The 14,125-nt window shown below is 46.1% G+C and overlaps 1 protein-coding gene across 1 annotated transcript in view; it reads right to left on the minus strand.

Moving 5' to 3' along the window:
• LOC103895143 (metalloprotease TIKI1) overlaps nt 1-5,767 on the minus strand; it is a 162,745-nt gene extending 156,978 nt beyond the window's left edge. Inside the window, exon 1 of the mRNA XM_009274662.2 lies at nt 5,549-5,767. Within this exon, the coding sequence (XP_009272937.1) occupies nt 5,549-5,767 (219 nt within the window). The remainder of the gene's footprint in view (nt 1-5,548) is intronic.
• Between the last annotated feature and the right edge of the window lie 8,358 nt (nt 5,768-14,125).

A 14,125-nucleotide genomic window follows, 5' to 3' on the forward strand; every position in this document is an offset into this window, starting at 1 on the left:
GAGGGGGGGGGAGGGGGGGGAGAGGAGAGGAGAGGAGAGGAGAGGAGAGGAGAGGAGAGGAGAGGAGAGGAGAGGAGAGGAGAGGAGAGGAGAGGAGAGGAGAGGAGAGGAGAGGAGAGGAGAGGAGAGGAGAGGAGAGGAGAGGAGAGGAGAGGAGAGGAGAGGAGAGGAGAGGAGAGGAGAGGAGAGGAGAGAGGAGAAAGATGAATAACAAGTTAATACATTATGTGAAAACTTAATTTTAATGCATTTCTTATCAAATACAGGATGATCATGTCTATATCTGATCATACTGCATTGTAGTGAGATGTAACCAACAGTGTCCCAAACGTACACTAAGATCCCATACTCAGAAACAATTACTAAGACTTCCTCATAAAAAATGAAAGACCAACGTTAATGCTCTACTTTGAAACCAAAGTACAATGTATGCAACATTCTGAAGGGGTATTTGTTCATGTTTCCTAGCAGCAAAACAACTCTTCAGACAGTAAGAATAATCTATCCACCCCTCTGGGAGAAATGTTACACTAGGGCAAGGTTGAGACACTAAACTGAGAATAAAAGAGTCCCACAGAAAAGAGAATCAAAGGCAGTATAAAACTCCCATCCACAATTTTTGAAGCAAGGACTGCTTTTAAGCCACAGAGGCAATAATACCTCTATGGACAATAAAAGCATAAAACAGGTAGCATCTACTAAATAGAAAACTGCATCTGTGCTTACCTGGGCATGTCTCTGATGAGGGTAACACCACTTGCCTGCAGCACACCTGCCATTTAAGGGCAGTGCTGCTGAGCGGTGGTCTGCCAGGCTCCTTACAACACCCTGACTGGTAAAGAGCTTTGATATTTCTGTTCTGATACTCCTACATATTCATGCAAAGCCTCTCCAGAGGACCTCATGTCTGTGTCTCACTTGCTTCAGGAAGTAAGCATCAGTGAAAATAGAAAGATCTGGTGTATGTGTCTGATGTCCTCAGAAATATTGGAATGGCCTGCCATCGCATTCTTTGCCCTTAAAGTGCATCCTTTGGGAAGGGCTTTCTTAGACACAGCAGGGCAGAGGAATTTCTGCCACTTGCTGGTGCTGAATGCTTTGCTCTGAAGCACAAACACAGCTGCATGGGACAACACAGAAAGCGTATCAGCTTTCCAGGCACAAAACTGCTTTCACTTTTTGCTTATGCAGCTGATTTTTAGCAGAAGGCGCAGAAACAACCATTTTCATTTTTTTTAAAACCTTGTATGTAAGACAGTTACCCTTTAAACACAGTGGAAGATTTCGGTGGAGTTGCTAGTGCGGGGGGGGGCTATACAGCCTACCATAAACGTACAGTCTCCCAATCACTGTGTATTTGAAAACCTTGATTATCCAAACCCTGGCTAACTGGAGCTCCCAGGCTGCTGAGGAAAAACACAAACAAATCCTAAAATAAAAGAAAAACCCAAACTCTTTTCACTGCGGTTCCAAGACTATCTGACCTTTGTCTTGTAGTGTTTGCAGACTCAGCAGGCTCATGTTCATCTGAGTCATAAGAATCTGAAATAAATTTTGTATTCAGATAATTAAGGTTACATTGTATAACTGAACCAGTTATAGACCAAATAAGGGGGAAAAGGAAAAATTGCTTCAACATGGTAATGCTGAGAGAAAATTCCTCACCTATTCACCTTTTACAGTCCTTTTTAAAAATGAAGCCACTTATGAACAGGGTGCAGAGAAGCACAAGCTACTCCATTATTTGTATACCTGTCTAAATATAGAATTGATACACCTTTCTCTTGAACATTTTATTTGAGGATAACGGCATACATTTGCTAAGAAACAAAAGAACCAGTTTCTCATGCAATGACCTTGTGCTGAATGCTCAGCTACCATAAGGATCTGGTTCTAATAACCAAGTTAAATCACTTCAAGGTATGAACACAGCATACAAAGTGCAGCTCAGGTTAAAGTTTTTACAAGGCTCTTCCTTGCTCTCAGTGTCACACACACAAAAAAACCCCACAAACATCCAGAAGAGGACTTTCAAAGCTTTCAAATGGGTAAAAGGCTGCAGAGAAAGGGAAAGGTTTTCTGGAAGGAATATGGCGAGGACTTGCATTGTAGCAACCTTCTGGTGCCATCAGGGAGAGGGGAGGGTGGCTGCTCCAGAACGGACCTGTCTGCAGATGGACGGTATTGCAAAGAGTGCAAGGCTCTTCAGATAGGCCTTGCTCTGAGGACACGCTCAGACCCACTTCTGCTCTTCTCTTCTATTACCGATCACACAGGCCATCCTGCCAACCTCAACAATGGTTCCTGCAGGAGCTGAGGACATGCAGGAGGAGATACCGTTGTAGTCCAATGGCAGTGACATTCTCTAAAAGACTCATGAGGAGAAATGCAGGTCTTCAGCCTCCTACAGTTCTGCCACCAGCACCAAAGGAAGCTGGTGTGTCCAAATGTCTCTTGAAATTGAAAGGAAATTAGTGGAAGTATCTGAAAACTGTACACCTTTGAAAGCTCTGCTGGCATTTTTTAGTGGCAGTGGCCACCTGGAATGGCACTGCTCACGTGCGGGCTGATACCAATGTGACAGAACAGGGCTGTGTTTAGACGTGATGAGTCCCACTTTGCTTTGCAAGTCCAGTTCTATTTCTGTTGAAATGCCAGACTGACCTGAGCCAACTCACTGCAGATGCTATTCTGCAAGTGAGGGACATGGGGAATCCAGAGCTGTTGAGCCTGAAGGCCACTTAGCGGCTGGTCCCATAAGGCAGTAATTGTGATGCAGCTGGTGGGTGGCCAAGTTCTTCCCCATGCCATGTTAATGGCCAAAGAGACCCCAGAAGAAGGTTTCAGGAAGAAGAATATCTACGTCCCCAAGGTGGAGGGAGAGAGAATATATAAGGGATATTTTTCAGCCTGAAATTATGTCCTGGATTTAGACTCACAGGAGCTTAAGACTGAGAGAAGGAAGTGGAGACTGACGGAGGATTTAGTACCTTGCACAGAGACGTAACTGCCTAATGCCCTTTTGGAGAATTTAAGCAAAAATAGATGTAAGCTACATTCCTTGTTTGCTAAGACTGTTGCCAAGGAGGTGGAAAATTTGAGGAAATACATTTCAGTGTCTGTAGTGGATAGGAGAGAGGTTGCCTTTCTGGACTTGCAGTGTGGTGAAAGAGGGTGACCAGATTGAGGTGTACAGTGCTGGGTGCACACCGGCACTTGCACACTTGGGGTGTACACTGCTGGCTGGGCCTTTGCAAGGCCCTGCGCAAGCACAGGATCTGATAGACCCTGCTCCCTTGTAGCAACAGGTGGGAAAAAAACATTAGCAAGAAAATGGCTTCTGTCCAGAGAGGGACAAAACATTGATTGTGGCAGCCAGATTTGCAGACCAGCGCTGAAGTAACTTCAGAGCAAATGAGAGCTACGATGAGCCAGCACACTGTGCCATTCTGGTTTTTGCAGGGCTCTGATTTACTGGTGCTTTCTGTGGACAAGAAATTTCATTTATGTCACTGCCAGCCTTCCCTTTCATACTCTTTACTCTGAGGGCTGTAGTATCCAGTGGAGCCCCCACTGGCATGCTGTTCCCCAGGCAATACATGCCTCCAGACACAGCTCTCAGCTGGTGAAGAAGAGTTCACCAGCCTCAGTCAGGGAGAGAGACCTGCTGCTGCCACACTCATACTGGCAGGAGGTGCAACAGGTCTCAGCAGAGCCTCTGCAGACCAGATCCCTCCTCTAGATTGGCACAGGCACATGTGGCAACTGGGGTGAAAATCCTGGCCTTGCTGAAACTACCTGGATCCTGGGCATTATCTTATCTGACCAGCATGCCCCTCCACATCGTTCTTTGACTGTTCAAGCAAACTACCAAAGGCAAATCTACTTGACCCTTTTTCAGACACAAGTACCAGCTCATGTCATCTCCCCAGATGCTAAATTGCCCAGCTATTGCAAATGAAGTTCAGTCAAGCAGGACTCCTTTCCCTCAGAAGACCTGTCAAAGGAGCTCTTCATCCCCAGGTCAAGTGCTCCAGTTACCTCTCACTGCAAGCTCTACACAGGCAATATGTATGTGCTGAAGTCAGAAAAGAGTCACGCCATGCTCTCACATCCTTCCCCCTACATTTACTGATGAGGGTCTTCAAACACTCTCCTTGACTTCAGAGACACTGGGCAAAGACAGAGGAAACTGCTAAGGGTTTGAGGCTCTCACCCTTGTAGTGGACACCAGGTAGAGCTTGTATCCCAATCCAATCCCAACCAAGCCAGTAAGGGCTTACATTTTGGACATTGCCCAAGGAAGGCAGTCACTGGACCACTGAGAAGATTCTGGTTCTGTTTTCTTTACTCCCTGCATCAGGTGTTGCATACACATTCACAAGATCTTCCTGAACCTTCTCTTCTCCAGGCTAAATATCCCAGCTCTGACAGCCTCTCCTTGTATGTTGGGTGCTCCAGCACTTCGGTCATTTTTGTGGCTCCTCAGAGGAATCACTCCAGTATGTCCATGTGTCTCTTCTATCGGGTAACCAAACAACAGACACAGCACTCCAGATGTGTCTCACCAGAGGTGAGTACAGAGGAACTATCACCTCCCATGACCCGCTGTCAGTGTTATGCTTAATGGAGCCCAGGATGTCACTGGCCACCTTTCCTGCAAGTGCACATTGTTGTCTGACATGTGATGTTCACCAGTACTCCCAGATACTTCTTTGCCAAGCAACTTTCCAGTCAGCCAGCCCCCAGTCTGTCCTAGTGCATGTGGTTATTCCTTCCCAAGTGCAAGACTTGGATCCTCCTCTTGTTGAGCTTTATGAGGTTCTTGTCAGCCCATTTCTCCAGTCTGTCGCAGTCCCTCTGAACGGCAGTACAGCCTTCTGGTGGACAAGCCACTCCTCCCAGTTTCTGATGTTTCAGCCACCCCTCCCACTTCTTGCAGGCAGTGTACTCTGTACCATTCTCTCTACCATTCTCCAGGTCATTAATGAACATGTTAAACTGTATTGGCCTTAGCGTCAATCCCTGGGGTCAGCTACTAGTGCCTAGCCTCCAGCAGCACTGATCACAATCCTCTGAGCCTGGCAGCTGAGCCAGTTTTCAGTCCACCTCACTGACCACTTACCTAGTCCCTACTTTATCAGTTTGTCAATGAAGATATTATGGGATACAGTGCAGAAAGCCTTGTCGAAATCAACAGAAACAACATCCCCTGCTTTGCCCTCATTAATGGTCTCCTTTTTAATCACAGAAGGCTATGAAGTGGGTGAGGTATGATTTCGTCTTTGTAAATCCATGCTGATCACTCCCAATCACCTTCTTGTCCCTCATATTTTTGGTAATGGTTTCCAGGGTTAGATGCTCCATCATCTTCCCAGCAATAAATATGAAGCTGATTGGTCTGTAGTTCACTGATTGTCCTTCTTGCCGTTGAAAACAGGAGTGACATTGGCTTTCTTCCAGTCCTCAGGAACCTCCCCCAGTCACCATGGCCTTTCAGAGATAATCAACAGTGACCTCACATGACATTGTCTAGCTCCCTCAGTACCTGTGGGTGCATCTCATCAGGGCCAATGGACTTGTGCATTCCCAGTCTGTTTACATATTCCCCAACCTGAACCTCCTCCACCAAGGATAAATCATTCTTGCAATACATATACCCACTGGTTTCAGGGACCTGGAATTGCTGAAGGCCAGTCATACCAGTCAAGACCAAGACAAAGAAGGTGTTTAGTACCTCAGCCTTCTTCATGTCCATTAAAACCATGTCCCCATTACAACTCACTGCTGTGTCCAAATCTTTCATAGTCGTCCCTTTGCTGCTGATGCACTTGTAAAATCCTTCCTTTTGCCTTTCATCTCCCTTGCCAGATTCAACTCCATGTGGGATTTGGTTTTCCTAACCCCATTCCTACATGTTCCCACAGTGTCCCAGGTCACTTGCCCCTGCTTCCACCTCCTGAGTGCCTCCTTTTTATGGTTAAGATTTGCAAGTAGCTCTTTGTTCATCCATGCAGGCATCCTGCCATCTTTGTTTTCCTGCTTCTCAGTTGGAATCTTGAGGTTCATGAGTTTGGAGGAGGTGATCCTTAATATTCAGCAGCTCTCCTGGACCTTTCTGCTCTTCAGGACAATGTCTTATGAGATTCTCCCAGGCAGTTCTCTGAACACACCAAAGTCTGCTCTCCTGAAGTCCAGGGTTGTGATTCTCCAATTGGGTTTTTTGCCTTCTCCCAGGATCCTGGACTCCAGCATGGTGTGGTCATGCAATCAAGACTGCCCAGCCCTCACATCCCCTACCATTTCTTCCTTGTTTGTAAGAATCGAGCCCAGCAGTGTTCCTCTTCCCTTCAGATCCTCAGACATCTGTCTCAGGAAGTTATCATCAATGCACTCCAGAGACCTCCTGGATTGCTTGTGACCTGCTGGGTTGTCCCTCCAGCAGATATCAGAGTGGTTCAAGTTCCCCGTGGAGACCAGGGCCTGTGGAGGTGAGCCTTCTTGCAGTTGTCTGAAGAAGGCCTCATCTATCTCTTCCTGATCTGGCAGGTAGCAGACACATACCACAAACTGACCCATGTTGATCTGCTCACTAATCCTGACCCATCAGCTCTTTGCTAGCTCCTGATCCATCTTCAGGCAAAGCTCTATGCACACCAGCTGCTCTCTCACATACAAAGCAACTCCCTTTCCTCGTCTTCCCTGCCTGTCCTTTCTGTGTCCTGCATAAAAAAGTCTGTAGCCATCTATGGCAGCACTCCATTTGTGTGACCTATTCTGCCGTGTCTCCATGATCCCATTGAGATCATAGCCCTGCAACTGCATGCTGACTCTTTGCTCCTGTTTGTTCCCCATGTGCATGCACAGAGATGCATCCAGCTGTGCTGATTTCTCAGAAGAGGTGTGAGAGCTTTCCCCATCATGCTGCTTGGTAGGCACTTCATTATCTGTATGTATATGCTTGGGGTGACCCCAATTCCATGCTGTTTTGCTGATCAGAAGGTCTTTCCTGTCCACATCACCCTGGACCATTTGCTGCCCACCACTTCCTCACTTAATTGCGGGGTCATCCTTTCCCTCCCCTGTTGTTTAAAGCTCTCCTCACAGGCTTGGCCAGCCTGTTGGCAAAGATACTTCTGCCCCACTTAGTCAGGCAGATCCCATCTCTTCCAAGCAGTCCTCAGTCCTAATCATAACCTGTTGCCGACACCAGCTTCACAAGCAGTTTTGACCTACAGGATCCATCCAATCCTCCCCAAGCCCTTCCTTCTCACTGGAAAGATAGAGAAGGCACTGCCTTGGCCCCTTGCCCTTGACCATCACCTCCAAAGCCATGTAGTCATGCTTGAGCCTGGCAGTCATACTGTCAGGTCTCCCCTGGCAGTGTGATAATGCTGTATTCATCACTGGTATAACAGCTCCTTACACCTCAAGACCAAAGTAGGTACAGTTGATGATTATGTGTGGAGCAAGGATAAGACAAATTTGATTTTTTGTACAAGGGATTAGTTTTGCAGCATTGGTAGTTAAAGTAATCTAGTTTTGATTAGTAAATCGGCACAACTGAGGTACAAGCTGCTGGCAGAATCAGGATTAGACAAAAGATGTTCATCTTGACTGACGTTATTTTTTTAAGGCGTATCATTCAGGCTCACACAGGCCTAACATGTTTAGGGCTTGTGTGTATGCTCCTAAGGAGATAAATTTACTTGCCCTTCCTCCATATGGATTCCTCTTTTAACCCTCAAACCCAGATCTAAACAGCTGTGTCATATGTTCCCCTCCTTCCTTCTCACTAGTCAAATCCTTCCTGAAGGTGCTACATCATCAGGGGTGGGTCCTCTGTCCACCCCTTCTGCTCACTCTAAGAGAAGAGATGGTGAATAAGGAGCCCATCAGGCCATTCAGGGTCTTCCTGCCAGCAATACCAGTGTTCCTAGAAAGGGATGAAAGCTCCCAAAGTGAACCAAGTCCCAGGATCAAAATGAAAACTCTGAATAGACTTGTCAGTGTTAACAGTTTTGTTTTGGCTTGTTTTTAAAACAGCTTGCTTTGCAAGTAAGAAAAGTGTGAGGTTACTATGTAGTTTCATGTTGTACCTGTTGTGTAACATAGTGCTGGGGATCTCCTGGGAGTGGAGCTGTGACCTGCATCAGCTGGGGTGAGCAGGGAATCCTCCTTCTGAGCTGGTATCTCAACCAACTAAGCCCCTGCCATGCCAGAGCATGTCCTCCACACAGGGTTGTTAAATACCAAATGGGAAACAAACTACCAGGTATTTCCAGTGTAATTCATTTGGAGCAGAAGAAAGCAAATTAAGCAGGAGGCTCTAAGGCCTTTAGCTGAGGACAAATGACTCCCTGTTTTAAGCTTCCAAAACTGTTTATCTGCACTTGAAGGCGGCAACTCAAAATGGCACTGCAGGCAGGAAGGGAAAAAAGAAGCACAAATAACCCTCCATCAGCCGAGAAGCTGCTTTCCTACATTACACTTATCATTCTCCCAGCAGTTCCTTTTTTTTTTTCTCAGGGAGAACAGAGCTTCACTTACAAGGGACTCACTCTCAAAGATTAAAAAACAAAAGCACTACATCCACTTGATTAGTAACCTGTGTACAAACGGATAAAGAAATTCCTAGCTCATCTGGCTTGCGTTTTGTCATTGGTTATTTAACATGATAGAGAGGCAGTGTCTCAGCCATCAAGGGATTTTCTCTAGTCATGGCTGACTCCCATATCTTCAGCACTGCAGTTCTGGGAGAGTCAAGGCATTTGCTGGTGGCAGTGAAAGGCTTTTTTTTCTGCCCTTCTGTGACCTATTCAATGAGGTCAAAAACCATACCATAGTCTGGACACAGTCACTGGCACCCAGACCAGAGATCAGCATTATAATTGCCTGTCAGTACTATGATAACTATCTGATTTTAATACTTATTAACTAAAACGTCCTCTGCTGTAAAGTGTTTTGCTATGCTGCAACCAGTGCTGATAATGGTTTACTCTTTCATGGTACAGCTCATCTGCTATGCACTTTGTGTAGCACCACCAAAAGGGCTGCTTGCATTTAATTAGATTAGAGAAAGTGGCAAGAGAGGATAAGGAACTGAACTGCTGAACTGAAATGTATGCTGTGAGGTAGGGACAAACTAGAAGGTAAGCTGTGGCAAATTCACATCTCTTGGGCATTTGCTTTTCCCAAATGCTACAGAACTGATATCTGGACTGGATGCAGCAGGATGGTGCAGCCACATGGCAGAAACCCACAGCTCTATGTACAAAAGCCCCCACACAGAGATCTACACAAGCCATAGCCAGCCCTGCCTCACTGCAGGAGGTGCAGCTAATAGTGTGTATTGAAATGAAGAGCTCTGCCCTCTCTACTTTCACCTGCACCTGCAATTCCCCAAGTGCACAGAGCCAACCACCTGATGACTGCAGCCAGCGAGGAGAAGGGGGCACCACTGATGGATACTGTATCATCACCTGATTATTGATCATTATCAAAACCAACACATTCCTTCTTTACCCTTCACTTCCTTCCATCCTTTTTATTGTATCTATAATCCTGGGATCTCTGTGTCATGTGGACAGGGAGAACTGGGCCAAAATCAAAGGCCTCAAAGAAAATGCAGGGATATTGAAAGAGGGCAAGGTCCAATCTCAAGCAAAATGCTGCTTCCCAGGGACAAAGGGCAGCAGCAGGATGCATGGATGCAGCTCACATCCACAGGTGGGCAGCCTCTGAGGTGAAGATTAATAGAAGAGCTAAAGGCACAGCTCAGACCAGCATCGTGATGGGCTTTAAAAAAGAGCAGGCTCATCCTAAGAATAGTCTAGGTTGGATGTCTGGAAAGCAATGGAGTTGCAGTGAGCCCATCTTACAAAGAGCTTCATACAGGTTTTTGTACTGGAAACATGGCTAAGGGCTCACTGAGGCTGACAAAAAGCATATCCATTGCTTTCAGTGAGCTCTCAAATCTGAGTCCTAGGTGTCTGAGACAGTGAGGCCTTTTCCCAATGAAGTAACCGAGATGATTGTAGCAGGGGACAGACACTTTCTGCAGAGGAACCTGCCAGATCTTTCAGGCTTTTTATGATTTGTTGCCGTACTGTCTCAGAGAAGTCAGAGTGATGCTGAGTGTCTAATGCCGTTGATGTATGTCTTGCCGATGGGCCCCCGAGGGCAATCCCTCTCAGAGCTCCAGTCAGAAGTCCATGCCTCACTGCAGAGTCTGGGAGCAAACCCCAGGATTTTAGCATGGGTGGAAAAGACAGGAGGTGGCCAGACTAGGAGCAACGGAGAAGCAGTCAGCTCAAATGATAGCAGTGAAGGAAGGAAGATGAACAGAGCCTGCTACAAGCAATTCACTCTACTTCTTAATCTTCCATTAAATGCAGAGGGGGACAGGCAGAGAGGTTGAGCAGGTGCAGTGGTCAGACAGGTCAGTACAGATAGCTTCAAGCTGGCTGCATGGGATAAGCTTGCACTCATCCCACATCTGCTACAACTTCAATAGCAATTTTGGATATTGCATTAAAGAGACAAATTCCCATTGGGAGGCCAGGGCCATGGTCAGCAGCATAAGCGAGGAGGAGGGATCAGCCAGAGGAGAGCAAGTTCCATGCCGCAGGCAAAAAGCGACAAGCTCACAGCAGAGCAGGGGGGATGTTTTCTCAGCCCACAAAGTTCATCATGTCAGGAGCGTAGGTCTGGGGCAGTGGCATAACTCAGTTTCCTGGGAAACCTGTCCTAAAGATAATCTGCAGGAGATTATATCTGTCTTGGGATTTACACCCTTTTTATGAATCCACTGATGTTTGGTCACATTTTTGCAGGTAGGACACTCATACAGTCCCCTCTACACATCCAACAGAATAAAAGCATCAGTGTCAAAGTGAAAAGCTGGGGCTGAGGTAGAGTCCAGGTCTGATTTATACTCCAAAGGCCACTCCACTGGGGACAGGATGTCCGGATTGGTGTCATCTCGCTCCATGTCTTCGCTCAGAACGCATTTTGAGCCAAAATGAAGTCATGGCTTTTGCATCAGCAACCGTGATGATGAGAAATTGTTAGCACAGTTAAGCGGTAGTGAAGAACCTGTGGGATGTGTTTAATGTAAAGACGAGCTGCTTTTCTCTCCCATATTTTACTTGGTTGGCTTTTCCTTCTTATGGCAAAGCACAGCTGTTTCCTGCACTACAGAAAAAAATAAAAACAGACAATCAATTTAAAAATAGAAACTGCTGTCCTACTCTTCTAGGAGAACTTTGCCCAGAATGTACTATTTTAGTATTGATTTTTTTATATTTTTGATAGGTTAGGATATATGACTTTGAAGCTTTTTATTTTCATCCCATATATTCAGCAGTGAGGGTAGAGATCATAGAATCATAGAATCATAGAATCATTGAGGTTGGAAAAGACCTCTAAGATCATCGAGCCCAACCGTCAACCCAACACCACCATGTCCACTAAACCATGTCCCTAAGTGCCTCATCTACTCGTCTTTTAAATACCTCCAGAGATGGGGACTCCACCACTTCCCTGGGCAGCCTGTTCCAATGTTGAACCACTCTTTCAGTAAAGAAATTTTTCCTTACATCCAATCTAAACCTCCCCTGCCGCAACTTGAGGCCATTTCCTCTCGTCCTAATGATGAAACATGCTACCCTCTGGTAATCCTTTGTCTTCAATCACAGAAGCATTTAGTACCTGTGATGGTTACTACTTTCCTGTACAAGAATCAGAATTCAGAACCTGTTAAAAGTACAAAGTGCTGAGAAGTTGCCTTGAATGACCCAGCACAAAGCAAAAACCTCTCCCAATTCCTGCGTTCCTTTAGGGGAAGCCAAATTTAATTCTAAAGCATATTTGGATAACACTGAGAACAGTACAGCTGATCAGATCCTTTAGAAAGCAAAATCAGAATATAAATGGCAATAAGCCAAGTTTCACAACAGAGTATAAGGAAACACAAATATCCGATGCTTGACAGAAGCATAAAAGAACTACAAGCTGAGGCTGCCTTCTCAAATAATCAGTTTGTCAGGCCAGAAAAAGCAGTGTCTTGAACTGATCCCATACCTCTAGTCTTCTGCCATGGTCAAGGTCAGCTGTGGGTACAGGGAATTAATTGGGATCAGATCACTCAGCAGAGCGCTAAGGGAGGACCTGCAGAGCATGCCATGTTCCTGACACAGACCACATCCCCAGCTTTCCCAGTAGGGGGATAGGGTGGGGGCATGGCTGTCCAGCACCCCTGTCCTGGACGATGAATTGTCTCCTGATATTTGTGCTTGAATAGTGTTGGGTCCCATCACAGTGATGCACCCAGCCAGTTTTGAAAACAGATGTCTCAGGAGAAAGTCTTTCCTGAAATATTTTTTAGTATTTAGCTGAATTTGTCTTGTTTACTTTCTCTCTCCCTGCTTCTGTTTTTGTTTTTCACCAAAAGTTACTTTTATCATTAGAATCAATGCAAGCTGTCAGCTACAAACCCTGCCAACAAGCCTTCATGCACTGAGCATCACACCTTGTGCAACAAAACGATGTACAACAGACCTGCTGCCTGATTGTCTGCTTGCTATTACAAGCCTACACACACACGATCTTCCTGGACAACCACCCATTTCATACAGTTATCACAGTTTGGACTGGGAGGAGTTGTCAAAGGAAAGTAAGCAGCAGAAAATAAACAGAAACCAGAGCTGTGGATACCCAACATGACAGTGCACTGAGTGCAGACTGTGGTCATACCACATCACCAAGACAAGCCCCCAGGCTGCCATCCGCAGTCTTCTCTGCAGTGACGTAGCCCAGACAACCCAAGACAACATATCCACAGGATAAATCCTGTATCAGTCAATCACATCCCCATAGAGGATTCAGCTCTTCATGGACCGACGGGACAAGGAGGAAAGCAGAAAATCATTCATCCGCTCATACAGTACATCTATGCGGAGTGCTGTCCATAAAACACCTTCATTGTCATGTCCACTGCCCAGGGATTCTAATAATACACTTGAAATACTTTGAGTACATTTAACAAGTGAATTGAACTTAATTAGGATTATTTAACACTAAAAAATATAGAACAGCTGAAATCTTTACCTCAAGCCTTTTAGCTTTTAGCTCTGAAAGGCGATACCCAGCTAAGACCATGTTGCTTCATTGGGATGGACCACCCTTGTGGTTACCATGGAGGAGGGAACTCAGTGATGTACCTGTTTGTGGGCTGAACCAGAAAGTCCCTGGTTCTCCCCCTGAACCACAGGGGAAGAACTGAGGAGCCCACCTTCCTACTTTACATAAACCAAAGCTGCTTGAACTCCCATCACCACCAATCAGGCCCAAAAGGAGCTCCTTGAGGAACCCTGCAACCATCTCAGGCCATCCATGCCTGTCAGACTGCTTCTGCTGTCCACTGTGGATTCACTAATGAGGGGACCTCAGGGACAACACCACTCTGAGTGTGCTATTTAACAAGAGGGTGTACAGAGAAAATTGCTTACTTGTCTTGTTAAGGACTGTGAAAAGCCCAGACAAGAGGATGCAGTGAGTGACCCCAGGGTCCAGACTGCGCAATTTTAATGATCCAGTCCATCCAGGTCAGGCAGAGGCAAAGGACTTTGCAAAGAGGGAGTCCAAATAGCATCTTTATGCCAGTAAGATGAAACTAGCCTTTTCTAAGTGAATGCCACCTTGCTATGGAGAAGCAGCTACTTGGCTGAATAGTTTCTTGGGCCATGCAGGTGCTCTGGAAAGGCAGTGCAAAGCAGCAGGGATGCTGATGCCTGAATCATAGAATCATAGAATGGTTTGGGTAGCATCTTTATGCCAGTAAGATGAAACTAGCCTTTTCTAAGTGAATGCCACCTTGCTATGGAGAAGCAGCTACTTGGCTGAATAGTTTCTTGGGCCATGCAGGTGCTCTGGAAAGGCAGTGCAAAGCAGCAGGGATGCTGATGCCTGAATCATAGAATCATAGAATGGTTTGGGTTGGAAGGGACCTTAAATATCATCTAGTTCCAACCCCCCTGCCATGGGCAGGAACACCTTCCACTAGACCAGGTTGCTCAAAGACCCATCCAACCTGGCCTTCTTCCAGGGATGGGGCATCCCATCC

The sequence above is a fragment of the Aptenodytes forsteri genome, unplaced genomic scaffold, assembly GCF_000699145.1.
Source record: "Aptenodytes forsteri isolate BGI_AS27 unplaced genomic scaffold, ASM69914v1 Scaffold224, whole genome shotgun sequence".
In the NCBI taxonomy this organism is placed as follows: domain Eukaryota; kingdom Metazoa; phylum Chordata; class Aves; order Sphenisciformes; family Spheniscidae; genus Aptenodytes; species Aptenodytes forsteri.